Source organism: Equus asinus, chromosome 7 (assembly GCF_041296235.1).
Source record: "Equus asinus isolate D_3611 breed Donkey chromosome 7, EquAss-T2T_v2, whole genome shotgun sequence".
Lineage (NCBI taxonomy): Eukaryota > Metazoa > Chordata > Mammalia > Perissodactyla > Equidae > Equus > Equus asinus.
This window is the reverse complement of record NC_091796.1, coordinates 99,134,247-99,150,897: the sequence shown is the minus strand read 5'-3', so window position 1 is coordinate 99,150,897 and position 16,651 is coordinate 99,134,247. Positions and strand designations below refer to the sequence as shown.

Sequence of the window (16,651 nt, the reverse complement as noted above, 5' to 3'; positions counted from 1 at the left end):
CCCCTGTACCTCCTCCCTCCTGGGAATGACCCAGCTGGAAGCCAGTACTCAGATCCTGGTAGGAGCTATTTTAGAGGCCTTCCCTCCAAAGTTTAATTGGGCTAAAGTAGAATGATGTACACAGAGGAAAGAAATACATCCTAAAGGTTTTGTCAAACAATTTATAAAAACATTGCAAAAGGACACAGCTCTAAATCTACAGGACTGAGAACACAGGAATCCTTTGTTTCCCATCTTAGCTGGAAATCTTCTCTCTGATATAAAGAAGGAAATTCAAAATAATGTGGTTGGATGGGCAGGGCAGCTCTTTAATATTATTATGGAGGCTGCCATCTAATTCTTTGAAAAATTAAAAATAGCTGTCCTCAGGGTTGGCCCTGTGCTGTAGTGGTTAAGTTCAGCACGCTCCACTTGGTAGCCCAGGTTTGCCAGTTTGGATCCTAGGCGTGGACTACACCACTCATCAGCCATGTTGTGGTGGCAACCTACACATATAAAAATATATAGGAAGACTGTCACAGATGTTAGCTCAGGCCTAATCTTCCTCAAGCAAAAAAAGGGAAGATTGGCAACAGATATTAGCTCAGGGCTAATCTTCCTCAGCCAAAAAAAAGAACCCAACTGTCCTCATCTTACTAATTGAGTCTTTACAAAAATATAATTGTGGCTCCATAAGTATCCCAAAGTCCACTCATGTTTCTTACCAATCCCAAAGCCTCTCCTATTCACCTCAAGATGCCTGCAGATACTATAAAAAGTCAGGACATTAGAAAAGGGACTTTCCTGAACTTAAGAAAAAGAAATGCTTAAATAGTAATTGTCTTAGGCCTCAGCCTCCTCAGTCAAGCTGCTCTGAGCCCTCTTCTCAACTAAGGCCTCATCCTGGACCTATTAAAAACTTCAGGTAATTTTGTTCACCTCCCACACCCCTCCTCCCTTAAAATGCCTGCTTGTAAAAGCTCAATGCTACCAGGAGAACTTATTGTTTGTCCCAGCCAAAACCAGTGAATAGACAAATATGCCCTTGAAAAACTCTCTTAGACCAGTTACTTTAAAAGCATCCTTTCTCTCCCTCTTTGAGACGTGAAACTTCCACCACCCAGAACTATGTTCTCAAGGACCTGAGAACCATCTCTTTAGAACGCAGACATCCAAGGAGCCCAGAAGATGTCCTCTCAGCCCAAGGGGGCCTTGCTTCTACTTGTACTATTGCCTCCTGTGATAAAATACGAGAAATTTATTTCTCTTCCTGATAAATGCCAATTAACACCCGCCTTAACAAACCCCCAATGCCTCTTTCCTTAGCACACCCCAGCCTTTAAAAGATAACTTCTTAGGCGACTAAAACAACTGCCTGAGCCTGGACCATGGCCTCCAGGAGATTACATATCAGGACAAATTAAGATCTTAAAGGTCTCCCCTGCAAATATTGAGAAAAACCTTTAGCCATTATATTGAACAGGTAACAACTGTTCTGTCTGCTCGAAACAGAATTTGAATAAAAGTGAGGTGAAGATGAAAATCAACTCTTCTATGAACTGGAGAGTTTTGTATTACTATGATGGTGTCTCCTCCAAGGTCTCTATGTGCATTTACCTGTGTATTTTCATATGTATGGTATATATATGTGGTATTTTCTTATCTCTGGATGGTATTGCCAAATTAGTTTATAACATCCCTTAAAAGATCTCTATTCTAAATGAGCTATTAAAAAAAAAAAGAGCTTATATAAATTAAAAATTCCTAAAACTCTCAGAAACATAGGAGGTGACCCAAATGTTTTTCAAGTTCATGTGATTTGGGCAAATCTTTGATAAGTAAGACTAGTTTAATATAAACAGTTGTGTCTTCTGAGTTATCAGCACTGAATATGATATGAGCATACATTTTTATTCTACATGGGTTTACTAGTCACATAAGTTAATATTTTATTTACTAGATCTTTAAGATTATAAAATGTATAGATTTCATTTTAATCAAATTAAATTATTATTTTGACAAATTTTATTTTAACAATAATTGAGTTTTATAATTTAACTCCTTAGAAGTAGTTTCCAAAATCTTTTTGGTAATTTGAAATTAAAATTATACTAAGTTAAGTTAAACAATAGATATTCAGTGAATATCTAGATCATTTCTAAACAAGATAAAAGACTGAAACATTAATTACAGTCATGAGCCACATAATGATGTTTCAATCAATGACAAACCACATACACAACAGTGATCTCATAAGATTAGTCCCATACAGCCTAGGTATGTAGTAGGCTGTACCATCTAGGTTCGAGGAAGTACTGTAGGGGAGGAAGAAATTTTCCTCTACCCTCTAGGGTCTTCTGGCTGGTCTAAGAATTAAATTGATATGAGACAGAACAACAGGAGAAAAACAAAAGTTTAATAACATGCATACATGAGAGAAACCCAGGAAAACCAAGTAACTCACCAAAATGGCCAAAGCGCTCACCTTAAATATCATCCTCAGCTCGAGACAAAAGAAGTTGTTGGGGGTGGGGAGGGTCAGGGACTTCAAAGGGAGGGAAGGCAATTCACAGGTAGGTGAAAAGGAGCCAACGTTTGGAAAACAAGTGTTTGGCCACACAGAAACAGAAGAACATAGAGGGGAGCCCAACAAACAGATTTTCTCCGTTCCTCCCTGTACACCACCTGGGTCTTGTGATGCTAAAGTGACAGGTCACTTCCTGGGACAGGTTTTTGAATCTGAATTCTTTTAGGCAATTAAGGGGGAGGTAACAAGAAAAACTTTCTGAGTCTCATGTTTCTAATAATCAGCTTAAAATAATCTTCGCGTTAAAGAGACACATTTTGGGGTGGCAACTTCTGCTCCCCTTCATTACACTCTGTGATGTTTGTGCAACAACAAAATTGCCCAACAACATATTTCTCAGGATGTATCCCGTCGTTAAGCAACACATGACTGTACCGAATATAAGTTTCAGTTTACATACTTTTGGCTTCTTATTTTTAGAGAGACTAAAGATATTTGGATCTGTTAATAAATATGTTCTTTTTGCCACATTGAGAAATTGTACTATGAGGAAGCATATGCCTCCACAAGTTATGAGATGGTATATTCATAAAATTTGTTAATATGCTACAAAATGCTGGCATGTGACAGGCAATTCACAGTTATGCACCTCCCAGTTTCCTCTGAAATATAGAGGTTACTAAGTGTTGAAAATTATAATCAATATATATAAATGAAACTACTAGAAATAATAAGGGTGAAGAAAAAAACTCTGTATGCAAAGTATTCAAGGAATGTAGGATGTGTTTTTGTTAAGGACAAAAAGGTAATTCTGTCCTAAAGTAGTTGTTTAGGGGCTGCGTGAAGGCTTTCCAGAATGAGGAAGAGGAAAGCGAAGGACAAAAATCTGAAAGGAAATAGAAAGTTGTAAGGATCTGGCAGTGAGGGGTGGAGGCGAGAGAGCACCTCACCTCCTTGGTCAAACTGGCTAAGATCATATGGATTTATTACAAAGTTCTTAAAAGGAGCTTTATTGTCAGTCATGTACCAATTCCAAACCTCTAAAAACCTCTAAAAAGGACAAAGGTTCTTAGGTTATTGGTCTGTTCTTGATAAGAGATTATTAGAAGTTTTTCTTTACCTTCTCAGTAACATGTCTAGGAAACAAAGATTCTGGGTCTTATCAGAATTTCCTGTGCTTTATGTTGTCTTTATCGTGTCCTCAATTATTCAAGAGAACTGAGTCTCCTCAATGTTAAAAAAGCTAATTTTTTTTAATAATCACGTTCCAGCCTACCTTTACTCTTGAAATCTTTATTGTCATTTTGGTTAAATGATAATTAAATATTATTTCACAGTGACCTGTGATGCTGGTTAATCAAGTGTTCAAACCTTTTGACATTTTAGACAACTTTTGATATTTTGCCTTCCCCAAATCAAATCCTAAATAAAATCTTGGTCTCAAACTGACTTTGAGATTTCTGAGAGGGCCTCTGGAAAATCTCAATGGATTGTTCTCTACTAGTAAAAAGAGATGATAAAGGGGCCAGCCTGGTGGTGTAGTGGTTGAGTTTGCACACGCTTCAGCAGCCCAGGGTTTGTAGATTTGCATCCCAGGCATGGACCTACACACTGCTCATCAAGCCATGCTGTGGCGGCATCCCACATACAAAATGGAGGAAGATTGGCACAGATGTTAGCTCAGCAACAGTCTTCCTCAAGCAAAAAGAGGAAGATTAGCAACAGATGTTAGCTCAGGGCCAATCTTCCTCACCAAAAAAAGAGAGAGAGAGATATGTTAAACTAATTAAGTTTATCAGATACATTGAACTGCATGAAAAGCATTGTTAAGTAAGAAGAGATGCTTAACATTTCCTAGTTTATGTTCGGGTATAAATAAATTTTTAGGTAATTGTTTTTAATATAAATATTTCAGGAATTATAGGAAATTCTTAGAAATGTGTCAATGCCCTTTCTGTTCATGATTATGTCCTTATGCTGCTTTGCCTGACAATAGGAAAAACAGCATAATGTTATCATCATAATGCCAGTTACTCTCATGGACCTTTAATCACAGCCATTTTAAGCCTTTTATTATTCACAGATAGTCATTGTTTTATGCTGATGCTTTCCTGAAAGCTCTTGCAATCAATTCATCTTCAGAAGAAAGGACTGTCTCTGAGACCTGTGGAAAGGACCATGACAGGTAATCTGGGGTACAGGCTTCTGATGGCATTGCTTAAGTAACTTTGAGACCATACCACCGGACCAAGAATTGATTCCAGAACTCTAGTGGAGAAGCTGATGGGTTCATAAAACCACTAACCCAAGATCACACAGAACAAAAACTAATTACATGGGACTGAATGAACTGATGAGGAAAGATGATAATTTTTATGGTTTTTCATTTGGAAAAAACCATGGTTTTTTGGTTTTTATTTGGAACATTGCTGGTCCTTTAATGTTCTATTTTTTGGATATAAGGTTTCTCTTAAGCTACCTATAACTCACAATAATTTAGTAGATTATACCTTTGTAAACAAAAGTGAACATTTGTCTTTTTCTCCCTACCTGGTCCCTCTAGAATTCAGAAACTCTTATTGGATATTCTTATTTTCATGGCAATATAGTTAGTTGCACAAGGTCAATAAGAATATGTTCTCCTTATACCAGGACATAATTGGAAAAATTGGTTATATTACCAAAGCTTTGACTGGAATGTCATATTTGAGAATGATGTACATAGAATCAGATAACGACCAGACAATTTTAAGGAACTAAGGTTGACATTATGGAGCCAGTGCTCACAAAGCTCTCTTGGAAAAACCAGCCTGGTACATGGCTTATGGGGTTCCCAGCCTGAAGGCAAGTAAGAAAGGTTACTTCCTGACAGGCTCAGGAACCTCAGAATATTTGGGGGACCTCAAGAAGAGAGAAACTCGCCCAAATCTATAGGTACTGCAGATGAAGTATGATGACAGTTTCCTGGCCTGGCTTTCTAGCTCCGCGAAGCTTTTAAAAGTCCAATCTGAGATTCCTTATAAAAGTTCCAGCAAAGCAAACTTAAAAAGGCCTATTTGGTCAATTACCATTCTTGCTGCACTTATATAAATAATCAGGCCAAATTTAATGAGACTAGACTTATTTTGTGAACAAGAGTAACCTTACTTTGATTATCTTTGATCAGAACAGGGGTGATTGGAGAGGGAAATTTTGGTTCAATGGAAAACTATAACCCTGATTCTAGTCCTATACGCTGTCTCTGGGCTATTTTTCACCTCTTGAAAACCGGATCCTGCTGTCTTAGACATTTTGTCAGTACTTAATGCTTCCACTTTTTCTCCCACCCTCCTAACTTGGTGTCACTAAGAACTAAAACCTGACTGCCCAGATCCCCATTGAGACTCTAGGTCGCCTTGTCCCAAAGCCCTGCAAGCTAAAGCAGGACCATTTGACAGAAACTTCAAAGGACTTATTGCTGCAACAATTCAGGCCACTCAGGAAGCTCACCAAACACCCGCATCTTCCACGCTCTGCTCCAGGAAATAACCATGACTGTAACACTCATGTTCTAACTCCAACATCCAAAGATGTTTCAAGTCTAATATCTAGAAATCTTCTTAACTGGCTGCCCCCTGGACTCAGAACCTAGGTTCATAGTCTACTCTAACCATTAATCTTTGTTTTCTTTTTGTTTTCTTGTTCTAATCTATGCTCTTTTCCTCCTTTGCAGATCTCTTACCTTGCAGTTCCTAACCTGAAACTTCTCTCCACAGCAATCAACCTAGCTTTTTTGTGTGAACCTTCTAGGGAAGTTTCAGATGAGAGGAAGGTAGAGATCCACTCAGGCCCCCAGAGTTGGTATAAAGATTACTGTAAAGTGAAAACGTTCAAGCTAAAGAAGATGCAGAGAGAAACCTTATCTGAACTTCCCTTATCCGACTAAAGCAGGGCCTCCAGAAAACATAGCTTCCATTAACACCCTCTGAAATGAGTTTCCCATGAATTCAGCCACCTTGGAAACAGAATGCCCAGTCCCATTAGCATCAAAAGGCCCAACAGAACTTTCGGTATTTTCCTGTTCAAGCCCCCTGGACCCAAGTTGGTAGAGAAAAACTTTTCCTCCCAACATAACCATGTCTTATCTTTCAGAGTCAGATCACATCAATCCTTTACTATTCCAAAGAATGCCAGGAAATAGGGAATTTCCACTATGCAAAAATCCAGTTTGAAATGTGAGTCAGTAGGTGGCACCAAAGAAGAAAGAAGTATATCTTGATAAATGCAGAGAGTTCTCTGAGTCCTGGAAATCCAATAGAAGCTACTCCTTTAGATGGTCTGTGTTCTGTTTTATCCTCAAATGTCTTATTTAAACTGAAACTTGCCTCAAGACCTCATTGAAAGCAAACGAAAAAATCACAAATAAAAACAAAACTGAGAAAACACCTTGAAAAAAATTTCATGTATTGCTGCCGAACACTGATTCTGGACATCCACCTTCTTGGTGGACGTCCATGAGACACAAATTATATTGTGTTCAAGAAACGTGGGGTCTTACCAGCTGTACCTCTGAAGCCTGTGATCCACTGAGGCAGAACCAAGAGGATAAACATAGAGAAATTTTTCCTATAAGCCAGAAGAAAAGGAGCATTTTGACAGTTCCTAACTCTTTTTGGAATTCCAAATGGGAGGGCAGGGACTTCTACCACTCATCTCGAGAAATATCTGTGAAACCACAGAAATTGCCCCTAGTCAAATGTTAGCCTTTCCACAGACTCTAGACGGGAAAAGAACTGAGCTCTAGCAACCCCACAGAGAGCCTTTTTTTCCTGTTTCTTAGTAAAAATATTCAGCAATGTCATGAAAGAATATTCCTTTAAATTCTTAAAGATACTTCACACATTCATTTTGCCATTCTTCCCCATCCCAAACCACCATCAAAGCAGTACATCCCCTAAAATATAGTTACTAAACTCATTTGCTGTGTGGACTAAAATAAGGAGCGATGTTCCTTTTCGACAGACAATGAGAGCACGCCAATAGCTAAGGGAGCACTTCTCCCCAAAGCCTTCTCTCCAACAAGGTCCAAGCTGTAGGCCTCCACTTACCCTGGCAAACTCCATTGGTTTCGGGAGAAGGCACATGACCATGACATCAAAGCGAACATCACACACTGTCTTCAACCACTTGGTGACAAACTGAGGCTTCAGTTTTTCCACCAGACTTCCAACTTCATCATCCATCATATATGCTGTGGAGTGAAACCACTGAAACACCATGGCCACCAGCCTGGCCAAGCTTTCCGTCGGGGTGTTCTCACTGGGTGTGCAGAGGCTCACCTGGAAAGAGGCGGGTCAGACCCTGCTTCAGCCTCCATCTATCTTTACAAATTATCACATGTTCATTTCAAGGCAAAAGAAAAAAGATGAACCAGATAATCCATCTGAAATAGGCAGTTTCATAAATGATGGAGGATCATGTATCCTGGAAACTGTGTTCCTCTCTACGGGAGAGATGGATTGTAACAATTATTTCCCCTCGAGGTTGCACCTTCCAATAAGCCTTTTCCCCCGTAAGAAATCTACTATGTAATTTGCACTAGAGAAATGCTTTTAAAAAGTCAAGTCTAGGGGGCCGGCCCCGTGGCCGAGTGATTAAGTTCACCTGCTCCGCTTCGGCGGCCCAGGGTTTCGCCAATTCGAATCCTGGGTGTGGACATGGCACCACTCATCAGGCCATGCTGAGGCGGCATCCCATATGCCACAACTAGAAGGACCCACAACTAAAAATACACAACTATGTACTGGAGGGCTTTGGGGAGAAAAAGGAGAAATAAAAATCTTTAAAAAAAAAATTAAATCTACAAAGTGAAACAAGTATCTTCAGTGAAAAAATAATCTGTATACATTTCAGTTCTAAAATGATCAGATTTAGGCTAAGAATTTTCTATCAGTAATAATTCTGAAATCTTAGAGCCCTCTAATTCACCACATTATAAATAGACTTTTTAAAACAGCTCATCATTTATTCATTCATTGATTCTGAAATAACCTTTTACCGAGCACTATAGTATATTCAGGAATATAAAAAATAAATAAAACACTATCCTTGCCTTCAAAGAGTTCACAATAGTAGTCATTGTGTCGATTTGGTTAAAAAAAAAAAAAACTTTTTCAGGTGAAAGCATGAAAGAAATGTGTCACTAGGGAGACTTAATCCATGTCTCCAATGGGCAAACACAGAAGTCTGCTTCTCGGCTGAACTGGCAAATTTAGCTTGCTCGCAACGTTGGATCTGTATGGTCGATCTTTCCTGAATGAATACTGCAGTTGAATCAGTCAACAGCAATCAAATTCCTCATGTTAATTTGGCTATAATTTTTCTGACTGTATGCAGACTTGCCATAAATACACAAAAAGCTCCACAGAGACTGAATTTTCAAGAAAATGTCATGTATATAGACAATGGGATGTGAATGATCTGTAAATTACACTGAATCCAATATTTCATAATAGACCCTAGCAACTTTCCCATTTGTTTCCTGTCAAAGGTGCCTTTCAAACGGTCTGGGCGCCTGGCACAGGAGGTTTCAACACCTGGGTCTTCATTAGAATCAACTAGGGAGCTTATTTAAAAGTTCCCAAGGGGCCCCATGGCAGAGTGGTTAATTCTCGCACTCCTCTGCAGTGGCCCAGGGTTTCTCGGGTTTGGATCCTGGGCACCGATATGGCACTGCTCATCAGGCCATGCTGAGGTGGCGTCCCACATGCCACAACTAGAAGGACCCACAACTAAAAATATACAACTATGTACCGGGGGTGCTTTGGGGAGAAAGAGGAAAAATAAAAATAATTTAAAAAATCAAGTTCCCAAGATTCTGAGGTGGGATCTGGGCAATGTCATTTTTTAAAAGCCTTCCCAGGTAAACCTAACGTGCAGCCCAGGGTCAAAAGCCTCTGTCCTGGAGTTTGGAGTCCCACTGCTAAGGTTAATTTTCCACTGCTTGCTTCTTTAAAAACAACAGGAGACAGTCCACGTCGGTGCAATGTTGGAAGGAGAAACAGAGTGGACAGTAGTTAACTTCTTTTCTTACCAAGAACCATATTCCAAATTGACTGAGCAGCCGCTGGTCATGCTTATCGTCATCCTTGTTATCAAAGTCGGTGTTATCCAGGGAGTGGTGGGAAGACGACAGGCCCAGCTGCCGCCGGCGGTTCAGCTCATGTTCCCGCTGCTCCGCGTGGAACTCAGCTTCTTTCAACAAGCTGCCGCGGAGGAGAGGTTTCAAGTCAGACTATTGAAAAACCACACTCTAGACTATGACCTATTCAGAGCAGCCACTTCATGAGTTCTCGGGCATCACTGATTGCTCTCCTCTACATTGGTAGGAGTTACTCCAAAGAGCCTAATTTCATTTCCTTACTATTTTGTACTCTATCCTCATTTCAAAGATGAACAAATTGAGCACAAACAGGCTACTTCTTCCAATCAATTAGAATCAAGTAGAACTGATGCCTCTGGCTTCTGGTTCACCAACCATCCCACTAGAAGTCCATGCTTCCTGTACATCTAATGTGAACTTTGTGGACATCAAATGCATGATACAAGGAGAGATTGAGGACTTGTACCAAATAGGAAAATATTCAATATCTAGGATTCAAAGACCTGAAAATGAGCAGCAAAGACTCCTTTTTCAATTTGCTAAACAAAGTGACAATTTTTAAAAATAATACCCAATGTTGGCACGGTTGTATCTAAAACTAGCAATTTCTGGGCCAGCTTGGTGGCGCAGCAGTTAAGTGCGCATGTTCCGCTTCTTGGCAGCCCAGGGTTCATCGGTTCGGATCCCGGGTGTGGACATGGCACCGCTTGGTAAAAGCCATGCTGTGGTGGGCGTCCCATGTATAAAATAAAGGAAGATGGGCAAGGATGTTAGCTCAGGGCCAGTCTTCCTGAGCAAAAAGAGGAAGATTGGCAGTAGACAGCTCAGGGCTAATCTTCCTAAAAAAAAAAGATTAAAACTAGCAATTTCATACAGCACTTTTGGCATTATAAATTCATATACGTACTTTGAAAATCAGTTTGGTAACATATCAAGAGCTGTTAAAATATTTATGCCCTTTGACCCAGTCAACCACATCTAGTAATCTACCCTAAGAAAATAAAAATATAGGAATAGCACTATATATAAAAATATTTATCAGAGTTATTTATAATAGGAAAAAATTAGAAGCAATCTAAATAACGGTGAAGGAAAATAATCTAGATGAATATAATGTTTCCACCAAAAATGATAAACATGGAAACTACACAACAACATAGAAAGAGCTAATAGTATAATATTATATCAAAAAGAATTGTGGCTATGCTGTGATTACAGTTATATAAATAAAACATGCATTTGAATAAAACTAGAAGAACAGGTGCAAAACTGATGATGATGATATGGTTGATTTTTTTTTCTATTTCCAAATTTTCTGTAATGTTTTATTTGACAAATATTTATTGCATTTCTATATGCACCAGCCACTGGGATAAGACAAACAGAAAAGACTTAGTCCCCATCCTTAAAACTTACATTCTAATGCTTTCATTTTTAAAAACCTTGCCGCAGTGAATATTATACAAAAAGAGAAGAAATCTAGAGGTTATCATTTCCAAAGCTGCTTTTTCTGTCACGTGATAGGAAGAGAAAAAGCCAGCAGCCTGCAAGATCAGACCCCTGTCTTGTTCCACAGCCTCCTGGGTTACCCCTACTAGTACCAAATTAGCCCTCTCGCACCTCGCTGCTGGCACTCCGGCCTCGGGTGGCCCTGTCCCCACCCCCTGCTCTGGTGACAGCCTCCACTTCATTCCCCTGAGAGTCCCTGCCCTGTGCTGTCACTGCGCGCACCACACGGATTGCAGTTAGGCGCTTCTGTTTCTGCAGGCTCCACATGGCTAACCTGAGGGCAGGGACTACATTTTATTCTTGTCTCTCTCCCAAGTGCCCAACACACGCCTGGCACATAACTGGCATCCGATAAAAATATTTTTTGAATGAATCAATTAAAACATCATCACTGCAGCATTGTGGACGGCGAGCTGCTGGGCTGAGGGCACTTGAAGTTGAATTGAATTTACACACCTCCATGGGAGAAGGGTGGCTCAAAGCGAACGTGGTGTTTTCAGGGGAAGCTGCTCAAAAACTGCTTGTTACCTAATCACGGCCTCCACGGCGCAGACCAGCTCCTCGGCACCGCACTCCCGCGTGTTGATGGGTGGAGGGGAGGTCTGGTACAGGTGGGTCTCCGAGGCGGCCCCCACTTCGTTACTGTGATGATTGGAGTGGCATCTTTTGCAATACCGCACAGGCCTGTTTCCGTGGCGACCGCAGCACCCTGCTGAAAAGCAGGTGACAACTGCTCTTCTAACGTGGGAACTGCAGTTCTAGGAGGAAAAAAGGGAAATCAGTTAAAGTTAATTGCTGAGGTAAATTTGGCTAAGAATTGGAACAAATGGAAACTCAAAGGGCCCCCGGAAGTCACAGCACATTTCTGAAGTGCCACTAGCTTCCAAAATGCGGGCCATCTCTAACCAGTTAGATTTCAGTCACGGATAAAAGTAAAGGTGAGAAGTGGTTTCTATTAGTGTGAGTGATAGGAACGTTCTAAATATGAGTGGGACTGTGATGAAAAGCCCTTTGTAAAGTTACCTCAATCATGGGAGGGAGGGGGCGTTCTGGATTATTCCAAGTTAGTGTTTCAAGAGTTTTCAGCAGACATATGAAGAAAAAAATTAAAACCATGGTCCAGAGAGAGAGAGAGCATCATGCACATCAGAGTAGGAAGGATCATTTTAAGCCCCAGAATAAACTTTCAAAATTACTCCTAAAAGAGCAGATTTCCATTACAGCTCATCCGTCCTTGCTGCCTTCAAGGTCAGGCAGGGAGTTGTGCCGAGCTGAGCTGATAACCCAAAAGCAGACCTTTCCACTCCCCCCAGCACTCTTTCTATCAAGACCTAAAGAATATGTCCACTGACACCATGAGAACATATCAAAAGGCAGCAAGAGCCACTCACAGAATCAGCCTTGACATCAACTACTGGAAGGGTCAACAGATGAAGCAATGGAAGCAAGGACAGTGGTGTAGCATCAGGGAGATGCCCCAGATCGGGGGCTGTTGTCACAGCTGCCCTGATGAGAGGCGGAGGAGCAAGGCAGCATCCACACGAAGCAATTTGAGGAGCTATCAGGAAACGTCCCTGACGTCCGCAAAAAACGTGCCCCAAGCCTATTGGAGAGGCCACCACCACACGCTCAATGCCTCATGTCCAGAGAGCATTTTCATCTTTCAACAGAGATTATAAAGATGGGAACACCTCTAGGGGATATAATACCCTTAGCCATTACGATCTCAGAGCCTGGTGAAGATTTGAGAGCCTCCATGACAGACACCTTGTGGAGACAGAAGAAGGAAGCAGGCAAGCAGCACAAAATCTACATCAAAACCATGACACTGTATTGACTGCTTATCGGAACAACCATTTCAAAGGAAGGCTTGTTCCACTTCAATTTTAGCACAAAGGCTTTGGATAGCAGTGCTGGGAAATCTCATTTTCTGAACAGGACTCAGGCCAACAAATCATAAAAACAAAATTTTTGCAATCTTTTTTTTTTCTATCTATTAATAAGGGGTTTTTGTTGTTGTTTCCTAAAATACAGAGTGTTTCATTCTGCATCTGAAGCCCAAGTCGTCTTTGGCCTCCAAGCCAGCCCTGACTTCTCCAAGTGGAGTATTTTTTCGGCTCTGTGCCCTTTCTTCCTCTTTCATACACTAAATTTCACTCTGGAAGCACAAGAATCCCTATTGGTTTAGGGCTTCTCCTGCTCACCCACCAAACCAATACCGCACCACTAGCAGCGTGGCACATGTCGGAGCTTATTCTTAGTGTTGATTTCTTCCTTTTGGTTACAATGAGTCTTTGTTCCTCTGGGATGCCCACTGTTATATAAACAATAGGAAGTGGATATGGGCTGGTGGGTATAATGAAGACCTAAAGTTTAAGGCCTGCAATTTCCCATCCTATTTTCTGGTCACAAATTATTTACACCCTTGCCACATGCAAATTCCTGGCTGGAGGTCCAAGGTCTTCTCATATAAATTAAGCCCAGCTGTGGACGAGGCTCTTTGGGTTTGCTTCCTCAGGTATGTTTCCATTCTCCTTGAATCTAGATGGGCTTGTGGCTGCTTCAATCAAGAGGATGGCAGAAGTGATATTTATATGACTCCAGTGATATTTATATGAGGCCAGGTTTTAAAAAGGCATGCAGCTCCCCCTGGCTGTCTTGGAATGTTCTCTCTTCAAAGCCTGCTCATCAGTGTAGTCTTCTCAGAACTCTGCCGTGGCCAAGCCACATGGTGAGGCAATGTGTAAGTCTCTAGTCAATGGTGCTGGCTAAGCCCAGCCTTCAAGTCACCCCATCCCAGAGCCCAAACATATGATCTAGAAGCCTCTAGATACTTCCAGCTCCAAGCTAGTCAAGTCTTCCCAGATGAGGCCCCTTGAGCGGAGACAGGCTGTGGACTGTGCCCTGTCTGAATCCCCGACCCACAGAATCTGTGAGCATAATTCAATCGTTGTTGTTTGATGCTGCTACTTTTTGAATGATTTCTTATCCAGTATCTGGACATACTGCATATACTGGTATCTGGACTACCAACTAAAAGTCAACCTGCTTTCTCACCATGTGCCATCAATTCTAAATAATATCAGCAATAAATACTTTGCCCCCAAATAACCTTTGGTTAATCAAAGTTCTAAACAATTGCTGTGGTTCCTACTAAGTTTTAATAATATACTTCCAAGCCACCGTTGGTCCTCAACCCATGTGATGTCAGCCATTTGTCTCCATTTCAAAGTGAACCTGAGAGACTTTCCTTAGATCCGGATTCAGCTGGGCACGGTTTGCAAATATTCACTCCAGCACTCTGTTCACTGCTTTGAATTTTAAACATAAATAAATAACTCCAAGTGGTCTCATATAATGACAGAATTGAAGTAAATCAAGGTCTGTCTCTTTATCTTCACAACCTTGACATTTATTTCAAACCTACTGTTCAAGAGTAGGAATATGTAGTACTGAAAGAGGGAAAGACACAGACTGTACCCGAAGCAAGCTCAAACAATTCTGAACTAGTATGAATTCAATGGAAGTTCCCCATTTTAGCTTTCATATAAAATACAATGTTTATAAAGGATGCATAATAAAAAATCTGCTAATTTGAAGGTTATTACTAAAAATACTTTTGTCATATAAAGGAGGAGAGTGTTAAAAAATGATCCACTCTCAGTGTCAAATATGTTAAGAATACCACCAGAGCCAGGACATGCTGATTTAGAAAATAAAAGTGTTTCTCATCCTAGTCTCTCTAGTTTGTAAAAGATTCTCAAAGTGAGAAACAGCCTCAGGATAAAAGTCAAATCAAAAGTATGACTGTACTCCTTTGTTAAAATGTTAGAAAGATATAAAGTGATGCCCAGTTGAGCCTCTCAGCTAGAACAGGGCTTCTAATAACTTTAAGGGCAGACTAAAATGTCCAAAGTACAGAAAGGACTGTCTCGAAAAGAATTATATATGTGGCTTTGGGGGCACTGAACCCCAGTGAAATTCACTGAAAATCCACAAAGTTTTAAAGAAAGTCATACTAGCAAAAGCACCACCAGCTTAAACTAAAGAGGACAGACACAGGTCAACATGAAAAGACGTCTGTGGGAACCCCAACTTCTACAAGAAAACTAAGAGAGGTACTCAGCCGCAACATGGACCATTCCTCACTGAAAAGGAAAGATATCTCAGAGAGTGGAGCAAAGAGCCCAGAAGGACAACAATGGATTGAGGAACTACTCTCAGGAAGCAAAACCAGATCCTAATCGAGGCACATTGCTATCCCTGGAGACAAAGGAACTGTTGACATGTTGATGGCTGGACTGCTACAGACTAGCCATCCGCTTCCTCTTCTTCTTTTTGAATAGAAGTCTACTGCTCTTATCCTGTCCCTATCTCACCGTTGTGTGGGGGGGTGTGTAGGGAGCAGATAACTTGCCTTTTTAGTTCACAGGTGTCTGAATCAAGAGAATTTGTACCAGAGGAGTTTCATCAGTGACCAGACCAGATGCAGATCACAAGATAACTGACTTTAAGCCTGAAGCCATAAATGGACAAGACTTTCGAAGGTCTTATAAGGTGGTGAGAGTATTTTGCATATGGAAAGAATGTAAATAATTATGTCAAGAGGGTGGATTGTGATAGATTAAATATGACCACAAAATTCTTGCTGTTCCTTCTATGAAGAGGAGAAGTCTATTTCCCCACTCCTCGAATCTGGGCTGGCCTCGGGGGATGTTTTGACCAATGGAATGCAGCAGAAGTGATGCTGTGTGACTTCCAAGCTTCAGTCTCAAAACACCTTGCCACCTCCTCTCTCAATCTTTTGGAACACTGCTGCCTAATGAACAAACCCAGCCTAGCCTCCTGGAGGATGAGACACCTAACAGAAAGAAGAAAGGGCAAGCACTCAGTCATCTCAACCATTCCGGCCATCACAGCTGAGGCCCCAGACATGGCAGTGACGTCATGTGGAACCAGCCAATCCCCAGCCTACCCACCAACTGACTGCAAATACATGAGTGAGCCCAGAGAAGTTTATCAAAAGAACGGCCTAGTTGAGCACAGGCCAAATTGCCAATCCACAGAATTGTGATCAAATAAATGTCTGTTGTTACAAGGCACTACATTTTAGGATGGTTTATTATGTGGTAAAAGATAACTGAAACAGCCCTCCAAAGGTACCCACTCATGACCGACTCCTAAAAAGTTTAAATGACTTGTACGTGGTCTCACAGGGAGGTGGGAATAGCGCTGGCCAGAACCCAAGTATCTCAAGCAACTAGCCCAAAGTTCTTTGTATGACACCACACTACCTCCTCTTGTACTTTTCAACAACTAGAACAAGAAAATAAGATGGAAATGGCTTAGGGAAACTGTTGTGAAAAGTGGCTAAAGGAAATTTGAAGGCAAAATATTTAACTAGAGATATCATTCAACTTACATGTAAATGAATATTTCCCATATATAGTTGGTCTAGGTATGTTTCTGACACACATTTATTGGAGAATTTGCAC

The 16,651-nt window shown here is 40.8% G+C and overlaps 1 protein-coding gene across 14 annotated transcripts in view; it reads right to left on the bottom strand.

Annotated features, from left to right (window-relative positions):
• Positions 1–16,651, bottom strand: part of UNC79 (unc-79 homolog, NALCN channel complex subunit) — a 244,827-nt gene that overhangs the window by 126,611 nt on the left and 101,565 nt on the right. For all 14 annotated transcript variants that reach the window (XM_070514220.1, XM_044774252.2, XM_044774247.2 and 11 more), the window contains exons 12-14: positions 11,685–11,914; positions 9,579–9,750; positions 7,594–7,824 (exon numbers count right to left, since the gene is read on the bottom strand). In XM_070514220.1, coding sequence (XP_070370321.1) covers positions 7,594–7,824; positions 9,579–9,750; positions 11,685–11,914 — 633 coding nt within the window. The remainder of the gene's footprint in view (positions 1–7,593; positions 7,825–9,578; positions 9,751–11,684; positions 11,915–16,651) is intronic.